Source organism: Pangasianodon hypophthalmus, chromosome 8 (genome assembly GCF_027358585.1).
Source record: "Pangasianodon hypophthalmus isolate fPanHyp1 chromosome 8, fPanHyp1.pri, whole genome shotgun sequence".
NCBI classification, from domain to species: domain Eukaryota; kingdom Metazoa; phylum Chordata; class Actinopteri; order Siluriformes; family Pangasiidae; genus Pangasianodon; species Pangasianodon hypophthalmus.
Window position 1 is genome coordinate 10532378 of NC_069717.1, and position 27759 is coordinate 10560136.

Below are 27759 nucleotides of genomic sequence, written 5' to 3' on the forward strand. Positions count from 1 at the left end.
TTTCATATTCAGTATATAATATAATACACTATATACTGTATATCTACAGAGCTTTTTTAATGTAATCGGAGATATACATATCTGCATCTTTAACACTTCTGAGCTTACTGATCTGTAACCACTTAGTACAGAACTTATGCAGACCCTAAACATGAAACCATACACACCATACACACCATACACAGTCCAGTCAGCTAAAACACTTTGAACCAGTCCACAGCATTTTACATTAGCATGCAAGATCAAGGGCCATTAAACAGAAATAGCAAAACACACACATGCAGAGGGAAAGATCTTACCTTGACGTACTCCATGGTGGGATCCATGCCTCCAGCGTCCCTGCGACAGAGAGACAGAACTCTCTTTAATGAACACATTCACTCTGAGTTTGATTCTCTCTCTGTTCCTAGTGTGTGTGTCTGCAGCTTGTGCGTTTGAGGAAGACTGACCACTAATCACCGGCCACTTCACACAGCCATGCAAGTCCAGAAACCCCCTGACACACACACACACACACACACACACACACACACACACAGTACTACAGATAACAGATCATATCAAGCCGAATACTGTACAATAGGAAATACCTTATGAAGAATGACATGAAGTCACGAGAGGAGAACCAAGAATATAAAGGAAAATTCAAAAGTTAGATGCAAAGGCTTAAGATTTGGTGGTAATCTCCCCCCCACTGTCTGAAATTCTGTTGGATTATAGTCAGTGGGTAGACGAATACCTCAAGATTTATGCAAGATTTCCAGCAATTAAACAAGCATATGATGAAATAAAGCAGAAATCAGTATATATATATATATATATATATATATATATATGACAGTATAGTTAAGTATAGTCTGTGCAAATATATATTTTTTAAAAATAAAGCTTATTCCTGCTAGTGAAATTAAGATTGTAATCCACATATGACTTACGCTACCTGCAGCAGTGACCCCTTTTCAGTTGTCTCGTGTGCTGCATTTTTCTCTGTACGTGGAACGCAGGAAATGTGGTGGTTAGAGCAGAAAAGATTTTCTTCCCAGCACATTGTTAGTTAAAGTGGTGAGGCATGCTGCTCAGCTTTTTCTGCATTTAGCTCCGTCTCCACCGCCACACCAGCCACGGCCTGGCCTGCCCCCATCCAACCACCTTTCATCTTGGCTTAAATAAAAAATAGCCTTCTTTCTTTCTCTCCGTTCTTTATGACGCCCTCTCTCTCTTTCTTCTTTCTGTCTTGATTTCCAGCAGGCTAAGTGATTGGGTGTCTTGCACCCTCAGGGGAATAAAGGTTCAGGTTCAGTTCCAGAGCCTAGGATCTTATAAAACTTTCGACAGTAGTATCTAGGTTTAGGTAGCCCTGGAGATGGAAATCATTTTTATGGATGGCTATAAAATATTATGTCTTGTTTTGTAATGTAATTTTTGTTCAGAATTTGATATATTCGGGACGTTGCTTTTGTCTACTTGTGTCTCAGTAGAAAAGAGATTAACATGCCCAAAAATAGAGGTTAAAAAAGTCACATGTGACATTAAGCGCTAGACCTGGGCAATAAAAGTATTGTTGTAAATATTTTAGCTAAATACCTTAATAAAGACTGACAATAGGAAAATATCTTATTTTACATTATTTTACAAATATTATCCAAATACACAAAAGGGATCCATTTTGTTGGACACTACATGTTGAACATGTTAAATAAATATCTGTTTAAACAGCAACTGGAAGTTTATTTCAGGTGCAGGAAGCCCCATTTTTACTCTATTTTCTTTGTTTGACGCAATGAAACTAATGCAAATATCAGTGGATTACACTGTTAGAAGGTCACATATTAGACATTGATTCATAACTATTATATGTGTATATGAGTAGTGTGTATACAGTGGTTATTTGGCAACATTAACAGCTTATTAGTGCATATCATAGGTGATAACCCATCCTTCTCTTTAATACCTACTTTTTCTGGAAATAAGCAAGCTAATTAATGTTAGTACAATGATTAGTAGCACTGTAATCCACCTCTCAATCCATTCTGCTAGCAGAGGTTAAAGCAACAAACTGCCACTTGAAGGTTCATAAGCACCTGTGCGTCCTGTCTAATTTTAATATTCAAATATCCAGTGTTATTGAGCAGGCAATGAGCTGATATTTGGTTAATTGATTGAAGTGTTTAATCAAGTATTATTTTTCCACTGTAATTAAACTTCTTGCAGCCTGTACCACCACTATAGGAGCAGACACTCTGGCATTGAGTGAATTGAGTCATTGGCTTAATGAACTTTGTGTGATCGCAGTCACAGTGCATATTTACAATAATCTGATGTAAAATATTTGTATGTTATATTTACTAAACCAGTGAATGAAAACACAGATAGATGTAAATGCCTCAGGTCAGAGCAGTGTCAGGTGTAAAATGAGTAATGGTCATAGAGAGGTCGAGTGTGCAGCATCACTTGGAACAGTTTGTCTCTGCACGTCATTTTTTGAAACTCGGTTAAAAAACATAGTTCTCGTCTCTGGCTTTTAATTATATGTAAATTGGTAGCAGAGGCATATTGGATATGTATGTTATTTTTATCTTTGTACAGCACAACTTGGTCAACTTGTGTTTAATTGTGCCTTATAAATAAAGTACAGTAAAGTAAAGTAAAGTAAAATGGCCTTAATCTGCAAACCTGAGGCACCTCATTTATGTCCATTGTACCTTAAGACTTTCGATATAGTTGTGCTGAACATTATTGGAAGTGTATTAACTTTGTTTTGTCCTGCGAGTTTCTGACCACCCACATGAGAGTAAAAACCGCCTGCTTAATAACTTTTTATTTTAGTCCCGATGCACACCTCCAACTTGCACAGTGCTGCTCTGAGCACTCACATCTTTTCTTGTTTACATGGATATTTTTTTTTCACTGACTTCATTTGGACACAGAGCATAAAGAATACCCAAATAGTGATTTCAGTATTCAAATACTGAAATGCCCCAAACAACTAACTGGCTATTTGAATACCTGTGTACACTTTGGAATGCTTTTGTTAGCACTTTGGGCTCATCAAAACCACCCATATGGTCTACATCCCACAGAGAGGCTGAGGCATTTAGGACACAGCCATTCAGAGACACCCATCCATCTCTCTTCTCTTTCTCCTGTGCCTCTGCCAAGCCACAGCTGCATTGTGTCTCAAAGTAGAGGCTTGTACCCAGTTGAACTGTTGAATTTCTCCAAACCTCTCCAATCATGAGCAGGCCACGAGAGGGAGGATGCAGCAGGTCACAGAGAGGCTGTTTCTGAATTTCTGTAGCATCTGAGAAACTTTATGTGCCCTTTATGTGCACTTTATGAGACCTTATATACATAGCTATATGTTGATCTGATGGCTCTCTCTCTCTCTCATACACACACACACACACACACACACACACTCAGACAGCTCAGCGTAATTCTGTTTGTCATTGTGACCATCTTTTCCACCAGATATGTCTAATATTTACACCATCATTGGAACAGGACATGAAAGTGATTCGTTATGACATGTGGGATATCTGGCTCTCATTTTGAATGTTTCTCTATTCTTATGTCTCTCTTTTTCTCTCTGAGGTAGGACAGTTTAACAGCCCTATTTGTGTGTGTGCGTGTGTGCATGAGGGAAACAGAAATAAATAAGAGACAATCGAACACAAACCTGATAGTTAAAAATGTTTGTTTACACTCACAGTAAAAGGAAATCCCTTAAACCCTCTGCTAGGTGGCGCAGGACACAAGAATAATTATCTAGAAACAAACTTAAAACATAGACTCATGAGACACAAGTTCTGAATAAAAAAATTTCCAGAGCTTATCTGATTATGAAGAAGATGAACATGAAGAAAAAAAGTCTTGTGTGATTTATGGGGCTGCATTGTGCTTCAGTCTGCTTGTTTGCTGGACTTATCACAGCTGTTTGGGGACGATGATGATTAGGTGAGGAAAAACTGAGCCATTCCGGGAAGAGAAGGGCTCCATGATGACGCAGGTGCAGAAAGCAATCAAACCTCTATCAGCAGCTAGAATGGAGCGGATGTTTAATCAGTTTTTGTGTGCCTGACCCTAACATAAAACACACACTCACACACACAATTAACAGTGTGTCTGTTATTAGGTGCTCATGAGGAAACGTATGTATCAGATCCGGTATTGTGTGTCCCTAATTCAACTAGCTTTCATCTCCACAATTACACCTCCACACTCAAAACAAGGTTTTGTTATCTTCTGTTGTTTTTATGATTATACTTTCATGCTCATAAGGCTACATGGCACTCCCATAATCTCTTCATGACAACTGACATAAGCCTAATAAAGTATGAAGTCATGCAAACTAACAAATGTTTTTAACTAAAGTAACTTCAGTCCCAGTTGAATGTCTTTTCCATAAAAGTCTATGAAATATGCGAATATGTCCAGTATGTTAACAAAATGACTTTTAACAAAAAAAAAAAAAGGCAGAATCTGCATGCAGGGAAGTATACATTCTACAGTCACTGTTTCTCCACCACTTTCACACACCAAACTAGCTGTACATCTGAAACTACACCTTATTTACTATATAGTACACTATGTAGGGAGCTTTTGGTCATGCCTGAAAATCTAATGTAGAAAGTTTAATGTAGTGAACTGACGGAATCCCAGGATGCACTGTGGTAGGTTAGTGAACAAACAATGTGGCCTAGGGCACCCAGAACCCCCATAATGCAACTTGCAGTTTGTATAGAATACATTTTACACACAGAGTAGTACTCTGGCAGAAAGGGAAGAAGAAATCTGTATTTATATTATTAATATTCACATTCATATTCATATTATTGTTATTATTTTTGGTTGTTCTTACACTAATAATTATTTCTAGTACAGTAATACTAATAAAGTATTTCTAGTGTTTTTGTAGCAGTACTTTAGTTTTCTTATTTTTGTTGTTTAGTTTTACTGTTGCTACCTATAATAACCTGAATAACCCACACTTTACAAACCAGTATTGTACGTTATCACTATACAGTATTCTTACTCATATAACATACATGCTGTCTTCTCCTGCTGCCTCTCCTTTATCTCCTCCATCTCTCTCTCAGTCAGTTCTCTCACATTCTCATTCAAAGCCCAGATGGAATCAAGCACATCCAAGAACTTTCTCTCCATTCCCCTGTGTAGGTGAGTCTCAGTAAAGCCACTTCAGTACAGATGAGCTGTGATATCAGATATATGCACTGGTTTGCAACCATCAATTGTTAATACACCAGCCAGTATGACAACTGCAAACACTTCAGACTGCAGATAAAAGGAGGCAGGGCTTTTAACCACTCTCTCAGTCACTCACCTGAACTTAGACACACTCCAATGCTCCAAATGACAGGCCAGATCACACCTCCTGAAAGCCAGTCAAACTCCTGTGTACATCTCCATTAAATCCACATCTAAGCTCACACATAAAACTGTAAGTAATCAGGAAGAAAAAATGTTTTATTCAGATCTACTCTGCTTTACTCGATTTCTGTGTATCTTCCCTTCTATTCCCCTCGCCACTCTGACATTTTCTCTCTCTATCTCTCTCTCTCTCCCTCTCTCTCTCTCTCTCACAAACATACCCTTCATCACCTCTTCTGCATGTCACGCAGAGTTGCAACCAGGTGTTGTTATGGTGATGAGAGGTCGTTGCTAGCTGTACAGTTGGCGGCGCTCTTTAGTGTGTGATAGCCATTTTTCACCTGTCCTCAGTGACAGTAAAATAGCAGACCAATGTTAGGTAACCTTCTAAATGTCAGCTGACACATGTTCTTGTCTTTGTGGTAAGCCTAACACACACACACAGACACACACAGAGCACTGCCTGACTGGATTGTATCCAAAAGTTGTGTTTGTATAGCAAGACACTAATGGAGTGAAAATTCATGTCTAGACTACCTTATCATTCTGCCCTGTAATATGAGTGGCTATTATTTCAGGAGGTAATATCATATTCCACCAAAGATGTCTCTTATTTCTATGCTGTCTGAGGTCATGAGTTATTTCACTTTTTACCACAGTGCTGTTGAATTCTGATTGATCAGCAGGTGTTGATTAATTTTCTATAACAGCAGCTCTGGCAGTAGTGCAGGCTGTAATTCAAATCACAGTAAAATTAATGCACTTGATCTAATATATTATCATTGCTATAGTAACAGCTAATTCACAGGGACTTGTATGGCAGAAGTTCTACATAATCTCAAACTAATGCTATCCACTCACTCATTCACACACTACAGACAATTTGGAAATGCCAGTCAGCCTACAATGCATGTCTTTGGACTGGGGGAGGAAACCGGGGTACCCGAAGGAAAACCCCAAATCATGGGGAGAACACGCAAACTCCACACACAGGGTGGAGGCGGGATTCTAACCCCCAACCCCAGAGGTGCGAAGCAACAGTGCTAACCATTAAGCCACCATGCCCCCCAGACTAATACTAATTTATTAAAAATACATAATTATTGATATGGTGAAGCTTTTAGTAAGGTGGTGTTTATTTAAAATTTTTAGAAGGAGTCTCCAGTGTTAACACTGTAAGGTTCAAAGGTAGAGCAAAAAAGAGAGACTGTTGAGGGAACGACTGTTCATAGCTGTTATAATGTAAGTAACAGGAGCTAACATTTTTCTCACTTGTTCCATGAACGTAACTATAAATGGTTAAAAAAGTACAATGAGTTGTTGTTAAATTTTAAACAATCTAATGATTGGCATATTGCCATGTTTTATTCCTTATGTAACACCAGAGTTGTTATATAATTATATACTTGATAATTCAGGGGCGTTATTCGGGTGTGGTAAGGTGTGGTGTTACTTTACTGTGCTTTGGAACAGAATAATCAACATAATAAATGTTACTTGTGCCAAGCCTTTTTGCTTCAACTTCATAGGTATCTCAGTTTGGTGTGATATTGCTCTATGCAATAAAAACAGCCATATCAATCCAGCTGCCTGCAAGTGTCTTGTTTGTTTTAGAAAAACTTTTGATGGCTGCTGGATGGTCAGGAATGAAACTGTTGTGGACTTGTGTTGACATGCCCTCTGTGAATGTAGCTCCTCATATAAAAATACAGGGTGTCCAGAAAAAAGTCAGGAACCAATGAGAGTACCAAGAAATACCCACAAGCACTATCTCTACCATTTCAACGAATGTTAATGCAATATGTCACCTGTAAGGAAAAAATAAATATAAAAATAGTATGAAGTAGAAGAAATTGAGTTAAAATTAAGAATGAAGCAATAAGGTTTGCCCCTATCATGCTGTTGTGCTGCTTTTGAAGCCTGTTCAGTAAATGTTTTCTAGTTTTGTCAAGAGCATTGCTGCTCCAGCCAGGTCTCTTCTTGTGAGGCACAGATGTTATCAGAGAAAGGCGACCTGGTTAAACAGAGGACAAATGGAAACAGTGCAGCTTTGTTGGTACATTGTGATAATATCAGTAGCGATGAGACACACAAGTCTGAAGGTGTAGCACTCAGACAGGGACAAGAGGACAGAGACACAGTGAGATGAGAACGGAATAAAAACACGGTCAGAGAGTAACAGGTGAGAGAAGAGAAGACCTTTGTGATTTTTTTTTAAAGCAAGACAGTGAAGACATACTACTACTACTACTACTGCTGCTACTGCTACTACTACTACTACTACTACTACTACTAATAATAATAATAATAATAATAACAAAACTATTATTATTGTTGTTGTTGTTTGTTTATTTTTGTTTAGCCCAAAGTGCTGTTTAAAAAAGTGTCATTTTTAAAAATAACATTAACAACATTTTAACAGCTTTTCTATTATTATTATTATTATTATTATTATTATTATTATAGATTTGTGGTTTACTGACCAATTCTAACTGATTGAAATACAAAACCCCTTAACCCCTTAAATGCCCAGGACATGGTCTTAGTCCTCACTCTTGTATATAGCTTCACCTTAGTTGCTTAATAATGTACAGAATTATATGCTTCAAGATGAATAACTGAATAATAAGCTGAAATATTAAGTGGTTAATATTAAGAAAGCGATTATTACAAGGAGAGAATTGGTGGTAAAGAACTCAGGTTTTCAGGCTAAGCAATTCAGAAACTCGTCTTTATTTGTGACTGTTGCTTTAATGTCTTTTTTTAAAGCAGTTATCTGAGCCAGCTGTACATCAGTAATTAAACTGATGTGTCAGGAATGTATTGTTTTGAGCAGCATTTCAGTGGTGAAGGGGAGGATGTGTCAAACATAATTACATAGTAAAGCAGGCTGAAGAGGTTGGCCCACTCTGACAACACCATGTGTCATTCACTTGTATTTATTACTGTTACAGGAAGAGCAGCAGCTGGAAGAGGTGGCAGGTTCGAGTTCATGCTCTCTGTTTAACTCTGGTCTCTGGCATCATTACAGCAGGAATGTCCTCACTGCCACAGCAGTTTTTCCAAATTTACCACAGCTGACAAACATAAGTTTAACCAATTATTCACCACATTTCCCAATTAAAATAAAGAGCAATAAGGAACGTGAAAGAGATTTTCCACTTTCACACATTAAGAGTGTACAGACAGTAAGCAGACAGTAAGCAGGTCATGATTTTACGGGGTGACTGTGTGTATGTCCACCTGGAGCCAGCAGTATGATGTGATTCTGTGTTATAAAGGACAGTCAGAGACAGTATAAGCAGAAGGGAACACATTTTGATATCAGAATGAGGACCAGGCTCTGAGGTTTGTTTGTTTATATGCTTGTTTGTTTGTTTCTATAGCTATTGATAGCTACACTATATGGCCAAATGTTTGTGGACACCGGACCATCACACCCACATGTCCATCTGTTCCATTCCAAAGTTGTCCCCCCCCCTGTTATTATAAGAACCTCCACTCTTCTCAGAAGGCCTTCCACTAGATTTTTGAAGGTGAATTTCTGCCCATTCAGCAAAGAAAGCATTAGTGAGGTCAGGTATTGATGTTGTGTGAGGAGGCCTGGGGTGCAGTCAGCGTTCCAGTTCATCCCAAAGGTGTTCAGTGGGTTTGAGGTCAGGGCCACTTGAGTTCTTCCACACCAACCTTGACAAACCATGTCTTTATGGACCTCACAGGGTTTGGGCTGCTTGGTTCCTTCCATCCTTCCTTCCTTCCTTCCTTCCTTCCTTCCTTCCTTCCTTCCATCCATCCATCCATCCATCCATCCATCCATCCATCCATCCATCCATCCATCCATCCATCTTCTCTACTGCATATAGGTGGTAGTGGTAGCTCAGTGGTTAAGACGTTGGACTTCTGATCAGAAGGTTGAGAGTTCAAATCCCAGCACCACCAAGCTGCCACTGCTGGTCTTAAGGTTAAGGGCCCTTAACCCTCAGCTGCTTAGTTGTGTAAATGAGATAATTGTAATTCGCTCTGGATAAGGGCGTCTGCCAAATGCCATAAATGTAAATGCGTATCCTACACAGGGTCACGGGGAGCCTGAAGCCTATCCCAGGGGACATGGAACGCAAGGCGGGGGACACCCTGGATGGGGTGCCAACCCATCATAGTGCACAGACACCCACGGACTGGGGAGGAAACTGGGGTACCCGATGGAAGCCCCTGAAGCACAGAGAGAACATGCAAGCTCTGCACACACAGGGCCTGTGCTGGCAAACGTGCTAAATAAGGCACCCTCCCCCCTTGTTCCAGTGAAGGGAAAATGTAATGCTACAGGGTGCAGAGACTTTTTATACAAATTCATGCAACTGTTTGGCTTTTTAGCTACTTTTAGCATAGCATATAGTGTACCTATAGCTGAAATGTCCTGATCTGTGAGAGTTTTGTGGATACTAGTATTATTGTATTACAATAAAATTGTATTATTTTCTGAGAGTATCTGTGATAAATCTCCATGTTTTCTTTATGACTGAATGTAGGAAGCATGCATTTTCACCCAGATTTGTGTCATACACAGTTGTTGTTGTTGTTGCTCGTTCGGCTGCCCCTGGTAGGGGTAGCCACAGCAGATCATTGGTCCACGTATTTGATTTGGCACAGTTTTACACCGGATGCCCTCCCTGATGCAACCCTCCCCAATTTTTAATCCGGACCTGGGACCGGCACTGAGTGGCTGGGGTTGGTTCCCTGGCTGGGAATTGAACCCAGGCATTAGCGAGAGTGCTGTGGCTTAACCACTAATCCTCAAGGGACCCTGTGTCATACATAGTGATATTATCATATTACTGAAAAATGAATTTATACATAAAAAAGGCATCTTGATATTGTGGCATATCCAAATATAATTAAGCCTTTATAGACTCGACTTTTTAATGAAAGCATCTATCATTTTATGATTGCCACGTTCTCTGGATTTGCACGCTGGATTAATGCTGCATGTAGAAGCAGGAAAAATACTTTTCCAATGCAAGAGGCAACATTTGCTTGTTAACTGCAAAAATTCAGGATTCATAGAAAAATCTATGGCCAGTGATTCAGGCCTGTAAGGTGGCTGTTATGCAGTCACCTCATGTGATGGATGCTGGGTAATCCCAATTGCAAATCCAAGAGAATTTGTATGAACTTCATTCAGATGAAATCCAGCAGGTTTACTCTTATTTGATATAATGGCTATAAAGGTTAAGATGCAGTCCATTTGGGCTAGTTAACCTATCCCTATATCTTCCTTTTGCACTACACAAAGACACTTATACTTGCTTACAGTTGCTTATTTACTTTCTTACAAATGCAGTAGGCCAAATTCTTGTAACTGACTTTTTATGTATCAGCAGCTGCATACTAAATAAACTTACCAGTTCCCCTAATTGAGATCATGCTTGAGGAGAGGAAAGAATAGAAATCCTACAGTCTGCCAACTCCAGTGCACTGTGTCACTTAACAGCCTTAGGCTTCTATTTGTGTACAGGCGCAAACTTAATTTAGTGGTATAACACAGGCGTGTTTCTAATTTGCTTGGGTTTTCCCATTCTCTTCTAGTTGTAATTTTTGTGGTGGAGTAGCACAACCTGGGATATGATTTCAGAATTTGCCGGCAAAGTGGTATTTTTAAACCTGCTTTGGTCTAAAATTGCTAGTGCTTATTGAGCCTAGTTAGTCCAAACACAGTGCCAAACTGGCATTTTTCTGACTTCAAACACAGGTTTAAAAGATGTGTGATTTCCTACAGCTTGGTTTTGTAAATGAACACAGTATTTTTGTCGCCCACTTCAACATATACAGGCTCATTCAACCACTGGGTGAGGAGATAAACACCATTCTTCCAGAAGAAATTTCCTCGGTTGGTGTTTTGAAGATGGTGGTGGAGAGTGCTGTCTAACAGATCACTCTAAAATCTCCCATAGTGGTCATTTGGGTTCATCTGGAGACTGTGAAGGCCATAGCATATGATTTACATTATTTGAATTACTCAAATCTTTCAATGAACCCTCATGGATGGGGGCCGGGTCATCCTGGCAGAGACCACTCCCAACAGTAGATAATAGAAATGTTTCATCATAGGATAAAGGTGATCAGAAGAGCACTGTATTGATTTGCAGTGCCGTGTCCCTCTAAAAAGTGGACCCAAACCATGCCAGCAAAATAAGTACATGCCTCTGACAGGAAAACAGAGCCACTGTTTTTACTTTAACTTGTCACTAGTCTGTACATCGACTGAGTAGTTTTTGTAATATTAGATTAATGAAATCTAATTGTATGTTATTAATAATAGGTCACAGCAACGGCTGATACACACTCAGTTTGTAAATGTAATGAGAGGAGGTCAGTTTGTTTGGAAATTGTATGCCTTTGCACCAGCACAACCAAACTCACCTACTGATAATGTATTCATTCTAACTCCATTCCTTTTTCCAAGTCACAAAAATACCAAGAATATTTCTTACACACACAAACAGACACACTTATATATCCATATGCTGCAGTCCTTTACATTGTATTTGTGCTTGCGTTATAATGAAACTTGTACCCTATGACGTTAGCTTTCAAATTTGTTGATTTTGTTTTGTCAGAAAGATACAATATGTATGAATGGATGGATCCCTTGTTGTTGCATGTTGCTGATACCTGTGTACTGTGTAGTCCTCCCTCCACATCTGAAAAGGCTGGTTCTCCTCTATGATGTTGTGTATGAGGGGTGAAGCAGGCAGGCGGAGGCGCGTGGGGTGTGGCAGTGACCCGCACATCTCCCATGTCCTAGAATGGGCGGCAGCACCTCCCTTCTTTTTTCGGGGCAGGGTACCATGAATAGAGATTCCATGATAGCTGGTGGAAGGCACCTCTGTCATCCTGGAGCTCAGCAGGTCCATGGAGGAGGCCAGTGTGCACTGGCGACCCATGTGCATGTTCCTGGGCAGGCTGGCGAACTTCCCTTCGGCCATCATTCTCAATTCTGTGGAAGACATTGAAGAGAACATTACATCACATAAAAACAAGTCCTGATTTATTCCAGTCAGGCTTAGACCTTTGTCAGTCTGTACCCGCAATCAGATGCATCTACTTTATATTTCCTGCATGGGTTGGAATATAATGAGTTATCTGAGGAAAGTCTGGCTTTTGTGGCTCTGTTGGAAAAACATGACTAAGCCGTCTCGGTGTTGGGGGTAATTCCTACTGGCATTTAGCAGGAAGTATAACAGGTAGTATAGTGTTGATGGATAAGCATATCTTGTGTGTATCACAATAAGACCACACTGGTGCTGTGTTTTGTTCACCAAAGCAAAAAATAGGAGGCAAATGTACAAATTATTCTTTTCTCCTGTTACAGAGCTTTGAGAGGCTGAGGAATATGGCTGGTTAGAAAGGAACTTCCAGACCATATGACCAGCACATTTTTTCCAAAAACTGTTTACCCAGCATTCCAGAGCCTGCCTTTGGGACCACTAATTGGACATAAAAGTGAGGCCTCTTTGCACTTAACATTACACATGAGACAGACACATTTACTTGCAGATCCACAGTCACTGTGTGATAACATCTCTGCACTTGTTCTCACATGTCCAACCACAACTGCCTTACTCATGTATGTATTTACTAGGATTCACAATACACACTCAGGGCTTGTTTGTCTTGTAAAAAAAAAAGTAGAGCTAATCTGATCAGATTCATGCTATTTGCCTAAGTGCTTGCAATTAAAATGCAATCGCTGTAAATTTTGTACATAAACATCTCATGTAAAGTCATTTTCACTTCTACTTTTTCACTCTCTGTATATCTACATCTTTCCTGAGAATCTCTGCACTAAAATATTAAAGGGACTACAATGCAGCAACACTGAGATGTGAAATGTGTACCTGGTGTGTTTCTTTGGTTGAAAAAACTTTCTTTAATTTTACATGCAGTTCACTGATTATTTGCACCATGTCAAAGAATCATTTGAATAATTCAGTGTGATTGGCCTATAGCTGTAATTAACATACAAACAAGTGTGACTCACAAGCTGCATCTGAATAACTCACTGTGATTGGCCTATTTTGGCAAATCAACATACAGCACGTAACATACTAGGGGTTTTACACCTCACGTGAAACGATATGATTTTGATTCTTAAGACAACGATTCAATATTTGACAATACCACCGAAGATGCTATGATATGATATGATACGATACGATTTTATATTTGACAATACCGGTGAATCTGTTACGATACGATATGATTATGATTTGATTTAGTAGCCTCTGATTGATATGTGGCCAACTGTGATTTCACTGCCCTAGACCCAAGTTGTGTCTTTGTGCATATTGACCCCGTTCAAGTGCTCTGCTCACTCTACACATATGCACACACAAACACTGCTGCCACACGACCCTTTGTCCCTTTGTGATGTGTGTTTGAAACTCAATCTCAGACCGTGACAGTTTTTCTCTTAAAGCTCTGACGTTAAGTCATGATCTCATTCCAACCAAAGGCAGATTCCAGGCTGACATTACACCAGTTCGTTCCACCAGTGCTGTTATTCCCCTGCTCCCATGCAACACTCTAACACCTTTCATCTTGCTGGCTATTTTTTTTCCCATCATAAATAATTATGAGATTATTACTGACAGTGAGTGAAACAGGATGAGCCCATTAATTCTTTTGTCTGAACCTGCACACTAGATCATCCTTACTTCTCTTATTAACCTCTTCTGTTCACTCTCCTGAAGCTCTTCCTGTTACAAATGACTTTTTTCTTAGCTTGCCATGTATCCTACCATATGTTTAATCACTAAATCCTCACCGGAGGTCTTGAGTTTGATCAGGGACCCTATACACACTCTCAGGACCTGAGCTGTGTGTTTACACAGCAGACTGCCGCACCTGGAGCACCTGGAGTGTCCAGAGCCTTGAAATGCTACACCCCATTCACTCCTACTGCTTTTCATGTGGTATGGCTCAGGTAGCGTATGGTAACATCCACAGACCCTTGTGAGTGATCCCTTATGATTATGGCTGGTTAGAAATCCCCTGCAGTATTATTATCTCTTTTTCCATGCACACGATGTCATACGGCTGAGCAGCAATCACGTAGGTTCATGTGCCATCTACATAATCAGTTGGCATTAAAGAAGAAACAGACAACTTCTGAGCTCAGTTTAGTAAAAAAAAAAAAAAAAAAACTTACGCTAAAGAAATAGTATACTGTGAGATTGCGATTTTGCAATAGCAGGAAGATAGCAACAGCAAAAATCTTTCATATCTTCTATGTGTTCCTGGATATGATGGCTATGTGAGTCAGAGCCATGCTGTATTACTCATTCAATCCAGCATGATCAGGATTGTGACAAGAGGAGGTGAGCAACAGGATAGCTCATGCCCTCACACCTACTTATCAGGGATCATCTCAGTGTGACTGAAACACCATGTCAGTGTTCATAAACATCAAGAATGAGTACTGGCTCTTAATCTTTTTTCCAAAACACTACCTTACCTGCTCTACCAACACATTCCTATTGCAAGCAGCACACACACTGAGTGCCCTGCATACACACTGAGTGCCCTGCATGCCTGAAACATACAGTAATTAAGCTTTTTTTTCTCCACTGGAATGCAGTGTGGGTCAAGCACCATGCTTTATATAACCACAGGCTGGTATCTGAGATGGCGCTGCCCAGAGGAGCTCCTCACTGTGTGTGGTAGAGAGACAGCTGTTGGCTCTAACGGAATGCAGCTCAGAATTACACCAACTAATCAGTTAACTAGTCCTGAGAGCATGGTACTCTTAATGTTTGGTACTTTTCATCACTAAATGTGCGATTGCAAACGGCCAACCGTGGTAGTCAGCACTAACTTTTTCAAGCAAAACTCTCCAGTAACGTTTAAAGATGTGATGCTGTTAACTTTTTTTAAAGAATGGCCCCAGTTTCGTGAAAAATGTGACAATCGTTTTTTAATGTCTTATCTTGATCATTTCTGACTTTCAACTAAGGAAATGTTATGTCATTAGAGTATTTTACATGAGTAAGCATATCTTAGATGCGAGTGCAAATGTACAAAAGTTGTAGTTGTAGTTGTAGATGGAGCATCTCAGATTGAGAGTTTACCAGGTAACTGATAAATTTCTCTGTTCATCAGGGATCATGAATAAAGCAAAATAAAGGACAAAACATTCTCAGTTAATCCTTCTAAGGCCGTTATCCTTCTTCCCCCGAACGTAATTTCTGCACGTCTTATACTCATACATACAGCTTCACATCAACTACAGTATTTGCTTTTGAAGTAAATCTCTATCACTCCATTCCTTCCTCTCCCTATGGCTCTATTTTGCTCTCACTTTTCAGCCTTTCAAAGGCAGCTGTTTGTTCCTGACATCATCCTCCATGCTATGCGTGCACACACACGCACACAAACACACACAAACAGAGACTTACACAGGTCACTTCTCTGTCACTCATACACTGTCATCTTAGTGCATTTGCATTTATAGAGGAATCATCACTGTAATCACTATTGAAACTGGCTCTTATTTTACAGTTCACTGTTAAAATGACCCCCTGTCTTGACCTGTGTCTTGACTGGCCTTTTCTAATAAGCCAGTCTGTTTCTATTCTAAGTTTCCTTATAGAGATTAGTTGGAAACGAGTATGCTAGTATTATCCGCTCATGCAGGAATTGGATTAGCAACAATAACAGACCATGACTAGGTCACATTACGCACCTCACACAGATCAGAAATGTCTTTACAGCATAAACAGCTTTCAGAGAACACAGAGACATTGACAAACACTGAGGCACATACGCCAAAAGGTTAAATACATGAAGGAAGGGAAAATTCAGTGTATTCCAAAACAACAAGCTCACCATTCTTAATCTCTGTCCTCTCATGGCCCATCTACCCCCCACGGGAGCTGGTGGGAATCTCGTGAATAATGCAGTTCTCCTTTAATTAATTCAAAACTGCTCACTAGGGACAAAAGCCCGGGTGAGTGTGTGGGTTTAAAGAGCTCTCAGGCCAGAGCCATGCATCAAGCAAGACAGCCTGAAAGAGTGAAACAGTGGAGTTCAGACAGAACAAACAGAAGATCAAATCCATAAGAGCAAAGTTAATGCTTCTCACTAGAGGTTGATTCTAATAGATGATTGGAAATTTATTCTAACATATTAGTTTTTTTGTGCAACACCTTTTATCCAGAAGTTTGTCCACTAATTTTATTAATTTTATTACAAGACCTATGGTTCTCTGGCAGCCTTTTTAGGTTTGAACTTACATCCTTCTATTTCAGTATGTTAGCTCTGGAGCTTCCACACTGGTATGCAAAAAGGGTCAGAAAGTTTTGTGCTTGTAAAACTACAAATGTGCTGGAAAACAAATATGAAACAGTTTTATACAAATAATATTCTGTGTGTGTGTGTGTGTGTGTGTGAAATATAAAAATGTCTCTCTCTGTAACAGAAAATTGCCAATCCACTTTTTATTTATATAAACTTATTAGACTTACAGATTTTAGACCATATTTTGCTGTCAAAGCGACTGATGGAAAACCTGTCCAATCAGGTAACATGTTTAATTTATCTACTCCAATCATTGTTAGAGTGACTAACAATATAATTGTAAGTCTCATGTTAAGTAACTTGCTTAAAATACTTTTTGGCCCTTTTCAGACTCCATGTACTGCTGCCATATTCTAATTCTATAGTCCACTTTGACATCATTCTATTCTACTTTTGCTTGCTCTTTTAGACTGATAACATCTCGCCATAGATATCACAATATATATCACCACAGTCACTGCTATAAAAATTGGCATAGACATCACAATATATATTGAGAAAGACATAGACAGTGATATAGACATTGGCATTGATATCACCATAAACATCATCATAGACATCACTATAGACAACACCATAGGAATGAAATCTATAAATCCTAAATTCCACAAGAGCTGCAAATCAACAACAGACAGAAGCTGAATGTTCTAAGTGTCCACCGCAGCCCACTGCTCTTCTTCACACACAGAACTGACCATATGGGCAGCAATACATCAACATGCTTTCTCCACCCCAGTCATGACACTTTCTCTATTCAGCTTTTCCTGCCTATAATACAGAGCCACAGTGCTGATGGCCACAAATCACAGCTTAATGTCCTTATAGTCTGCTTCTGTGGAGTCTCTGTTCACCTACTCTTATTAGTTGAGGAAGTGCAAAAACACAGACAGAGCTGTGAACACATCACACTTCCCTTGCTAAAAGTAGTCATTTTGCATGCTGAGCTCACACATGACACGCCTGTTTGCTCATCACTACATAACCTGTAACCACACCACAAATGAACAAATGCTGGGACAAACTACGATAAAGCAAAAGCAAGCAGACCCCCCCTTCCTTCCTTCAGCATAATTCCAAAGTCTTCAACAGCAAGTTTTGACAAGTTACTGCCATTTACAAACACTGCATTGTGTTTGGCATCTTTACCGCTAAATGATAGAGAAGATACAATTCATGAATCCTTGTTTTTGTTGAGAAGTGTTTAGCAGGGTTTTGTGAGAGGACATGGGCATCTCTGCCGCCCCCCCCCCTTGCTGCAGTGATGCGTCCCACAGTGTCGCATTCAGGGCATGAGCAGAGCCAAAAGATGGGAGGCATATCCGTCACAAAGTTAATAAAACTCGCAGTGGTGTCTGCCAGTCTGGTCGTCTGGAGTGCACACACACAGACACACACACACACACTCTGCAGCCACTGACTCTTGGACATTCATAAATCCATACAAAGACACAAACTGGCCATTACAACATAGCAACACTCAGAAATGGGTTTTATGTTTTATACCTGTTTATCTGTCTAGAGTTAATCCACATGTAGCTGAATTTAAACGGATCCGTAATATAACTGAAACATCCAAATCATTTGATTTGAAACTCTGAAGCTTACCTGTCTGAGAGTAAATTGGAGTATCCTAGTAAACAGACAGATGTATATTTTTCCCCGTCACAGCTCTATAGCAAGCATTCTGGACTAGTGCAAAACTCTCTCTGACAAGACTAATGAACACAGCAACAGCTTTCACCTTCCCTACAAACACTCCTGTTCCGCTGCCGCTGGCCTCACACTATGAGCTGTGCCAGTGATTTTCTCTTTAGGAGTCTTACGATCTCTCTCTCCCTCTCTCTCTCTCCCTGTGTTCCCCCTCAGGGGAGTGATTTAGGATTTCCCAGACACACCCTCTACGCTGGGCAGAACTTGAGGAGTCGTGTCTCACGCCCAGTCAGCTTGGCCAGCCCCTGCCCCCAGCCTCTATCACTCGGTATGTGTGTTTGTGTGTGTCGTCACATTAGTGGCCTCAAACATAACCTTCAGTTGTGCGTAACTACGCAGTCATTGCAGCACAGCTTCTGCTAAGCATGGAATTTGCCTCTGATTAACAAATTGTTTCATTTCTACTACCTATTTCAATCCAGAGTAAAGCCAAAGTGCCTGAGTGACTGAATTTGAGCTAATAAAGAGCAGGAGGAGTGGGGGTGCAGATTGCGTTCTCTTGTTGTCTGTGGAAAGCACACTTTCCCCTCTCTTTGTCCTCAGATTCTTCCTCATTGTCTGTAGGATGATAACAAACAGAGCTACGAGCAGCCCTTCCTGCCTATAGTAGTCTGAATTAGATGAGTGGACAGAAGGAGGAGGAGTAGAGCTGCAGGTACTCTACTTTTCTGCCTCTCACTTCTTGTGAGGTCCTAAAGACCAAGCTAGAAATTTGTTATCTATACTAGTCAATTAACGTTCTTTAGTTATTCCAGTTAGTTGAGTTAAAGGCTAGTTTTCTTCCATCTGCTTTGGGAACACAGGATTGGCAAACTAAGTGTGTTTGAGAGATTCACATTAGTTCAGTTCATTCGTATGACAGAGACATTGGCACGAGTGTAGTGATGACATTTACTAGAAGATGTATTAATATTGTTATACATCATATGCTTTTCTCAGATATCTCCAGGTATTTTCAGTACTACATAACATTAACCACCTCCATTGTTACTGGTTTTTTTATTTTTCTTCCTTTTCCTTTTATTAATTAAAAATTTATTGAAATGTTTTTTGAAAGGTATATAATTTCTCTTACACTGTTAGAAAATCTAAAGTGAAAGATACATCATATGTATCATGAAATTCCCTTCAAGTGTTGTGATATTTACCATATCAACATCTACTGTATAATATTTAACCACTAAAAGTGGAATTTACTATTTACCCTGCTAAAGTGATACATCTACAGTATGTTCATGAGTCTATCAGGAGTTAGGTCGCAAAAATCATTTGCTTGACTTTGGTGGTCTAAAGCAGAGGTTCCCAACCACCAGGCCAAGAGGTTGTTTGGTATATGCTCACATTAAGGACATTAGGCTTGTCACAGAGGGGGTAAATACTTGATGTTTAACAAAGTAAAGCAAAAACATATTGAATGAGACATCTGGACAACACGCACAAAAAACACAAACTTGCATGCTTGCTTTTAAACTTATTCTGGCTAGCTGCTAGCTATGTGCATTATAGTGCAACAGTATAACACACCATCATGATCATATCGCTTTAAAAAACATTTAATGGGAAATATCGTGTTGTATATTCTACATAGAACCTTTAAGGGTATAAACCAAAGGCCACTTCTAGATTTAACCTTTTTTTTTAAAAAAAGAGTGTATGGATGGGTGCTCTATGACTCTCACTATCTCCACCAATAAATCATAATCAATCACATTATCACAGTAATTGTGGCTACATTTACAAATGCCCCCATGACCCTGGTCCTGCTCCCTCCTCCACCTCCCACACACCGGCCTGATTTGGGTTGCACTAATGTTGGGAATCTCTGATCTAAGGAATGCCCTCTTTTATTTATTGAGATATGTTTTTTTTACTTTAATTCCTATTCATGTTGAGCATGAATATCGCTGAGTTATAGATATATAACTCTATTATAGTTATTTGGTCACTGGTCAATTGAATGAATGGATTTAATCCAAACCTCAATAACTCAAAAACAAATAGCCTATAAATATTATCAGCATGGAAGAAAAAATCTTTATGGTTCCAATACATAGCCAAAATTCTATTGTACATATCTGTGTAACTTATTTTACAGTTAAATGAGTCCCTAGCTACGAAAACCTTGAGAACTCCTGCCTTAGGTGTAACAGTAGCACCAAACACACTCATTACTAGATGTAGCATACATGGCGGACAACGTCAGACTGAAAACAACATCTGGATATAGATGAATCTTCTTATGTTACTGCATAGAGCAGCCTCGACTCTGTGAAGTCCCATAACTCATTTTCATCAGTCAGGTGGAGACACGTTTGTGAAAATAGAGATTAGTATCTGATACAGATGCAGCTGAATGATAGCAAAGATAATATCAATCTACTGCTGTGACTGCATGCATTTAAAACAAAATTCACATTTCTACCATAACACCCACTATGAGGGATGTATATTATGAAGAGAGGGAGTTGAGATGATGAGTCACTCACTGCGGCTGTTATCCTGTTGCTCCCTGCCTGTCAGTGACAGAGTACAGATATTTCTCTCTCTCCCATTCTATGCTTTAATCTGATAAACTGCATCTCCTCAGGCACCTGAACCCAGAGCCAGAGCGCCTGGCCGGTCCACCTGTAAGCCCCTCAGCAATGTATTCCAGCATGAGGGAGGGGGACGGGACACTTCCCTCTCACTGTCCTCACTAAACTCTAAACTCAGTGGTATAACTATAGAAAGGGATCTGTACCACATTCAAACTGATAAGTGTGACACGCAGTGCAACTGCTTTACATTGTTTTATGTAACATAAACATGTCTAAATAAAAATCAAAACCTGCCTTACATTGCTTTCTCATTGCTTGACCTGTATATAGAAAAAGGATGAATAAGGAGTAAAACATTAAGGGGAGTGCTGTTATTGGAAAATAATTAACGGTGGGGTTGTAAATGCCGTTACCACCCCACTGTTGATTATTTTCCAATAACAGCACATACCACAGCAATTTGTCAATGACTGCAATATTTAATTTATTAAGAAATTCATACATTTTAACCATTTATAGGCACATTTAATCTGGTATAGTTTCTATTACCACTTACATTGTGGCAGCAAAAACAGTCATTCCCTCACCTTTTTCTCTTTCTTGACGTTAATAAAAAAAAGCACGTTGTTACTGAGAAACCCCAAAATGCAAAGTCCTCCATCCTGAAGACCCTCCCGCGGTGGAAAGCTTAAAGTTACAGATTTACCTCTGAATGTTACAAAGCACTGACACTCAAGAGTCCTTCAATGAATGTGAAATAAAGCTTCACCATAACAAGAATGGGATGTTTTTCTTTGTTAAATAACATGTTTTCTTAGTTTGTTTATTATCAGGGGTAGATTATCTGGAATGTCTGTCATAGAAGCCCCTGTGAATGAGCTGTTACTAAAGAAATGATGTATATGTGTATGTATAATGATGTATAAGAATAAATGCATTAAAGTAAACTTGTTATTTACTCTGCAGCTGAAATAAGCCATGCTGTTATAGAAAATGAATCAACACATTCTGACCAATTAGATTCAAGAATTCAACAGCACTGTGCTGCCTTAAACAAACCAAAATAAATGTCAAGTACCTCATTGGATTTCTAAAAATACCATATCCTAATCACATTGCAATCTAATATAAACACTGCAGCACCATACCACAATGAAATACAATCACAGTCTAATCTGTACATTTAATTAATGAATTAGGGGCCTGGTATAGGTAATGGTTTGGGAGAAGTATGAAGTTTGGAAGACTTATGGGGATACTCAAAAGGATTGCAGTTTTATTATGAAGGGTTCTTAATGGCCCTGAAGATTTATTGGACACTACAATGACAAACTTGTCCAATTAAATGTTTGTCTAGTCACATATTGAATTCCAAAAGCAAATCCTCATACAGTGTAATGAAGGGGTGAGTTTTCATTTTGGCAGATGTTTCCCATGTCACTATTGAAAAGTACTGTTACATATTCATTGCATTTTACATTTTAGTGTAATGATCATACTCAAGTGTAGCATGCATAGCACAACCAGTAAACATTTCATCCCAGCATAATACAATTTGTAATGGTGAGTGAGTACTTACTGCCTAATGTATGACAACAAAAATTGACGAATCAAGATGGTAGACTCTTACCCAAAAAACTGAGTTCTGTATTACAAGCAGAAGGTGCTTTAACAAAGTATTAGTTAAGGGATGTGCACACTTGTGCACCAGGTTATTGTAAGTTTTTTCCCCTAAAATGTTTCTTTTAGTTTCTCACTTGTTTTGTTGGTTGCTATATCACAGGTTGCTATATTAAAGGTGGAAAACAATCTGACATGATTTATCTTAATTTTTTTTATATCACAAAAACCTGCAATTTTAACAGGGGTGTGTAGATTTTCTGTATCCATTGTTCAAAGGGAAATAAAATTAAAGCACATCAATAACTTGTGCCTTTTTAGTAGTATAATTCTGTTGACTCCCATTCTGTAATTATATTTAAGCATTTTATACAGACCACACCTCTGGAATCTCCCTGTCGCTAATTAACACTGAGTCATAACTCAAATCTGTTATCTTCTCTGGATTACTCATTTCTGCTGCCAAAGCTTAACTTTAACAGTGTCAATCAAGCAGAACAGTAAGAGCGGAAGTCGGTTTGTACTACACACGCCTTCCTGTGATGTCTCTCACCATCTCCTTCTGCATGTTTTCATTCCAGGGAGGAAACTCACAGTTCGTGCTTGTCTCCTGTGCTCTGCCCAAGGCTAAAGGAAAGAGCAATTTATCAGTTCACAAAATGTAAACTGTACTGTTATTTTCTGAAATGCTACATTCCACAATTTTAAATCATCAGTGAGGCACACATTATTTTCAGCCGAAAGTAATTCCCATTTCCTCATAAGAAACAGTATTTAAGATCAGATTGTAGTTAAAGGAACTCATTACTGCAAGCATCTTAATTAAATCCAAAGTTTGTTTTCATGTTTGTAAGTTAATTAGGGCACTGTAATAGCGATGATTAGTTATTCAAAAACTGTTTTTCATTTAATCTATGTGAATGAACACACAGATGGGTAAAAATAGAAAAAAATTCAAGATGTTACTTGAAGTTACTTTGACTTTGTGCCTCGTGGTGATTAGTGTGGAATAAGTTCCTCATGGCTGGTGTTTTCTGCCAGGAACTAATGACATCTCACATGACTAACATAACTGAACATCATCCTCCCTCTCACATTACTACAGTGCTGTCAGCAGGTTTATGCCTAGCTAATATTCGCACATGGTGTCCATGGTGATGGACAGAAAAGCCACCAGCATGCTAATACATTCAACAGAGCTCACATTTAGAGCTGATACATAGACAGAGTGAGCTGTGCTGTCCATATATGGTCAGAGGCCATGCTGATCCAGAAACAGGATAACTATGACCTATGCTGCTCAATGAACAGTTGAAAAGATGGATGTCAGTGTCAGTGAGGGTGATATGAGCTGGCTTGCTGAGTATCCAAGTCCACATACGTGGCCTTGGATAGTCCATGACTGTTATCCATGTTTCCTAAAGACTAATACCCTACATCTATAGGCAACATTTGTCAAATAAGAGTGCTTGCTGAAAGTATCTGCAGTGGCTTTTATGATAAGATAGAAAGCTTATCAGCAGCTGAGACCTAAGCATTCTGGATATGCTAAATAAAATCACAGCGTGATCGGTAAAATGATTACATGAGTCCAATATGGGCAACACGCTCATACATTCTGGGTAAATGCCAGACAGTATTAAAAGCATGAGTTACCCTCAACCTTTCATTTGTTCATTTCTAGTAGCCACTTTATCCTGCTCAGGGTCGAGGGTGGATCTGTAGCCAATCCCGGAAACCCTGGGAGCAATGCAGGAGAATTCATGGATGGAACACCAGTCCTTCACGGGGGAGCATGTACACATTCTCACATTCATTCACACCTAGGAGAATTTTACCCTAGGGGAATCCAATGTTTTTGGACAGTGGGAGGAAACCAGAGAACCCAGAACAAACCCACCTGAACATGGAGAGAAAATGGACAGAAACTCCACAGCTCACGATCAAACAGGGGACCCTGGAGCTGTACGGTAGCAATGCTATGCTGCACCATGTATGTTTTTAAGTAAACAGGAAACATGGAAATATGGCCAGAATACATTGTACTCTTTGTATTTAGAATAGAGTTTTTGATTATTCAAATACATATAAACCTGAACTATGCAGCATTTTGGCTAAAACGTTTCCTCTAAATGTGCTATATGAATAATTAAACAAACCACTTAACAAATATTTTTTTAAACGAGTTTGCAGCTTCATCCCAAGTATGGTAGTCTTTTTGTGATTGATATATCTCTATCTATCTATCTATCTATCTATCTGTGTGTGTGTCTGTGTGTGTGTGTGTAAATTCTAGATAAAGGCTCAATATGTAATTTACTTTCAAGTAATGTACATTTATTAATAAGCATATGGCTAGTGTACTAAACATATCTTCAAGTTTACGTACAGCTGTACTTTTTGTCCAAACAAGTATAGAAGTAGTCCATAGTATATAAAGTAATATAAGAGTTTCATAAGGGATGCTTGATTCACAAAAACACTAGGGCCTTTTTTAAGGGAACATGAAGAGCAGCTAACTATTTATATTTAGGACTCTTACAGAGAGGAACCAGGCTGGAAGTGGCAGAGAATACTTTCAACCTCACCAGCGTGCCAGTAAAGACAACAGGAAACTGCACACCCAAGGAACATCCCCGAAAATAAAAGATGAGTGAGTGAGTGAGTGAGAGAAAGAGAGAGAGAGAGAGAGAGAGAGCTCTTTAGTTTGACTGTTCTTTGTTTAACGTGACTGAACAAATTAATAAATAACTCATAATATGTTTAGGATTTGATCAATAACTAACAATAATTAAACTAAACATGTATACTCAATGAAATACTGACCACTAAATTAATGCTTTTAAATTAGTATCCAGTTATTCGATATTAAAGACACTAGTTTTTACACTTATTCATTTACTTCTAACAAAAGTAACACACAAGTAGGATAAAATACAACATTAGAGCAGTTGAGGGTTAACAGCGGCTCTCTGACTGTCCAGTCATTAGTGCAGTACCTTGACTGCTAAACAACCATTGCTTCAGTTTGCCAAATTAAACACTGCATCCATTTCTTTGCCTCTAAAAGCTGTTTTTGACCCTCTAGTCTGTTTGTCTAGGTCAGAAATACTTCTGCAGAAGACTAGCAAAGTGCAAAAGCTGCCACTTTAGCTTACAAATCTGCAAAATAGCAGGGTAGGTGCCATACCGAGTGCCTCTTTAAGGGTACATTTTACAGCCATCAGTGATGGCTGAATTCTAATCAGTGCATGCAAGTAACACTTATAGCCATGAGCCACCTATTTTAAAACAAGCCAGATTACTTGGCTGGGCTCTCTATTCAAATAAGTTAAGTTTCTTGTATTTTCTATATTTATTAAACAGTCTCGTACATGTAGCACTGAAAAAAGAAGTTGCATGTTAAGAGATGGTCTGCGCTGTAAACTAATTTGAACTTCGCCATACCGTATACATGCCTTTGTTTATGACTGTCTTTATGAGTGTCTTTAAAACACATTTATAAATGTTCCCACAATCTGGATGTGTTTTTTGTAATTCTCAGTGATGTATCTGGGTGTTGGCTGATTGATAAAATTGAAAACCACTGTGGAAAAAAAGTCCAAACTATGGTTGATATGAAAATTCGGTAGTAGTTCGCCTTGAATGAAGAAACAGCCACAACAGTGCCATTATCATTTGTTTTGGGAGGAAGTCGCCTCAGAGACCATGCTGACCTCTGATTGTCCATCAAAAGACACCTGGGAAGCTACAGGAGTTGTTTGTTCTATGTGGCTCCTGAGACACTTTTGTGTGGACAACGTTAGCATTTCTCACAGGATGTGAGGCTAGGTGGAGCAGCATTCAGGATGAGCTGTTAATGATGTTGAAGCTGGTTTAGTCAGACCTCCTGCTGACTCCTCAAACAGCCAAAATGGTTCTCATGAACAAAACAATAGGAGTCGTCCTCTCTCTGCACTGTAAGGTATTCACTAAAAACAAGCACAGCTTTGTGGACAAGTCAGAGTTCTGTATCTTTAGAGGATTATAAGTGTTAAAAGATCCTATGTCTTATCATGTTCAGACATATGTGTCTCCTAAACACATCTCAAGTGTATGAAAATGTATTTTTATGCATTTTTAATATATTCTTTTTTTTTGCCTCTACACTACTTACTACTCATTAATATTCCTAAAGTAGATTACCTGATGCTCATTAATATTCATTAGCTTGCCTTGACAACAAAAGAAGAAGTAGACATCTATGAAATCAGCCTTTTGTAATCTGTTACTATTTTAAAGCGGAGCATGCTGATTAAATATTTGTTATGAAACCATGAAATAATTACTGTAAATGCTTGCATTGTAACCAGCGTGGGTGTGGTTGCTATTCTGCCTGAAAGAAATATAAGCGAACGGTTTGGTATAGAGTTAAGAGGTTTATTTGCCACTTTGCAACAGTTCCCTGTGTTTCACCAGATTCTTCATACTTATCCTGAGTTTGCATCATTGCTCGTACTAACAATAATAGCTTTCTCTTTTCATTCTAGACAGTATATTTTTTGTTGTCCCAATTTGGATACCCATTTACTAATTAGTAAGTTAAAATAGTGCATTACAACATAACATTTTATATACTGGAGTGACCAGCTACTTAGAATGATAGTATGCGCTTTGGGACATAGCCTGTGTGATCGAGATCAATTCAGTGAGTTTCAAATGTTTGCGAAATAGGCAGAAACAGCAAAAAACAAATTTTTTATAGTCTAAAAACCACCAAAATAAGAAAAATGTGATTTATATTTATTTATTATTTATTTAGTTAGTTAGTTAGTTAGTTAGTTAGTATATAATATATATTTCAGTATATATATTAAGTACAGAGTGTCCCAAAAGTCTCCATACACAGGGGACCATGTACGCCAGCACCATGTCAGTTGTGCCTTCTTCAGTGGATGTTCGTGGACGTCTACTACTCGGTTGGTCCAAAACACTTCCAGTCTTTTTGAATTTGTTAATAAGTATGGCAACAGTGTCGTGTGTGATGTGCTTGCCATGTTTCCTATTAAAGTCCACCGCAACCTTGTGACAGCTTCCTGATCCAGCCATGAGAATGATTTCAATATGTTTTTCTTTTGTCAAAGGCATTCTTAAAGCTATCTGAAAA

At 38.9% G+C, this 27759-nt stretch overlaps 1 protein-coding gene across 5 annotated transcripts in view; it reads right to left on the reverse strand.

Annotated features, from left to right (window-relative positions):
• The window catches only part of bcar3 (BCAR3 adaptor protein, NSP family member), a 76029-nt gene that overhangs the window by 27465 nt on the left and 20805 nt on the right, over window positions 1-27759 (reverse strand). For 3 of the 5 annotated variants that reach the window (XM_034306689.2, XM_026918933.3, XM_053236514.1), the window contains 2 exons: window positions 12061-12385; window positions 300-339 (listed from right to left, as the gene is read on the reverse strand). In XM_034306689.2, the coding sequence (XP_034162580.2) occupies window positions 300-339; window positions 12061-12377 (357 nt within the window). In that variant the 5' untranslated portion in view covers window positions 12378-12385. Of the gene's footprint in view, window positions 1-299; window positions 340-940; window positions 1431-12060; window positions 12386-18351; window positions 18598-27759 lie in introns of those variants that run through there. The other 2 variants (XM_026918942.3, XM_026918962.3) reach the window with 2 other exon arrangements.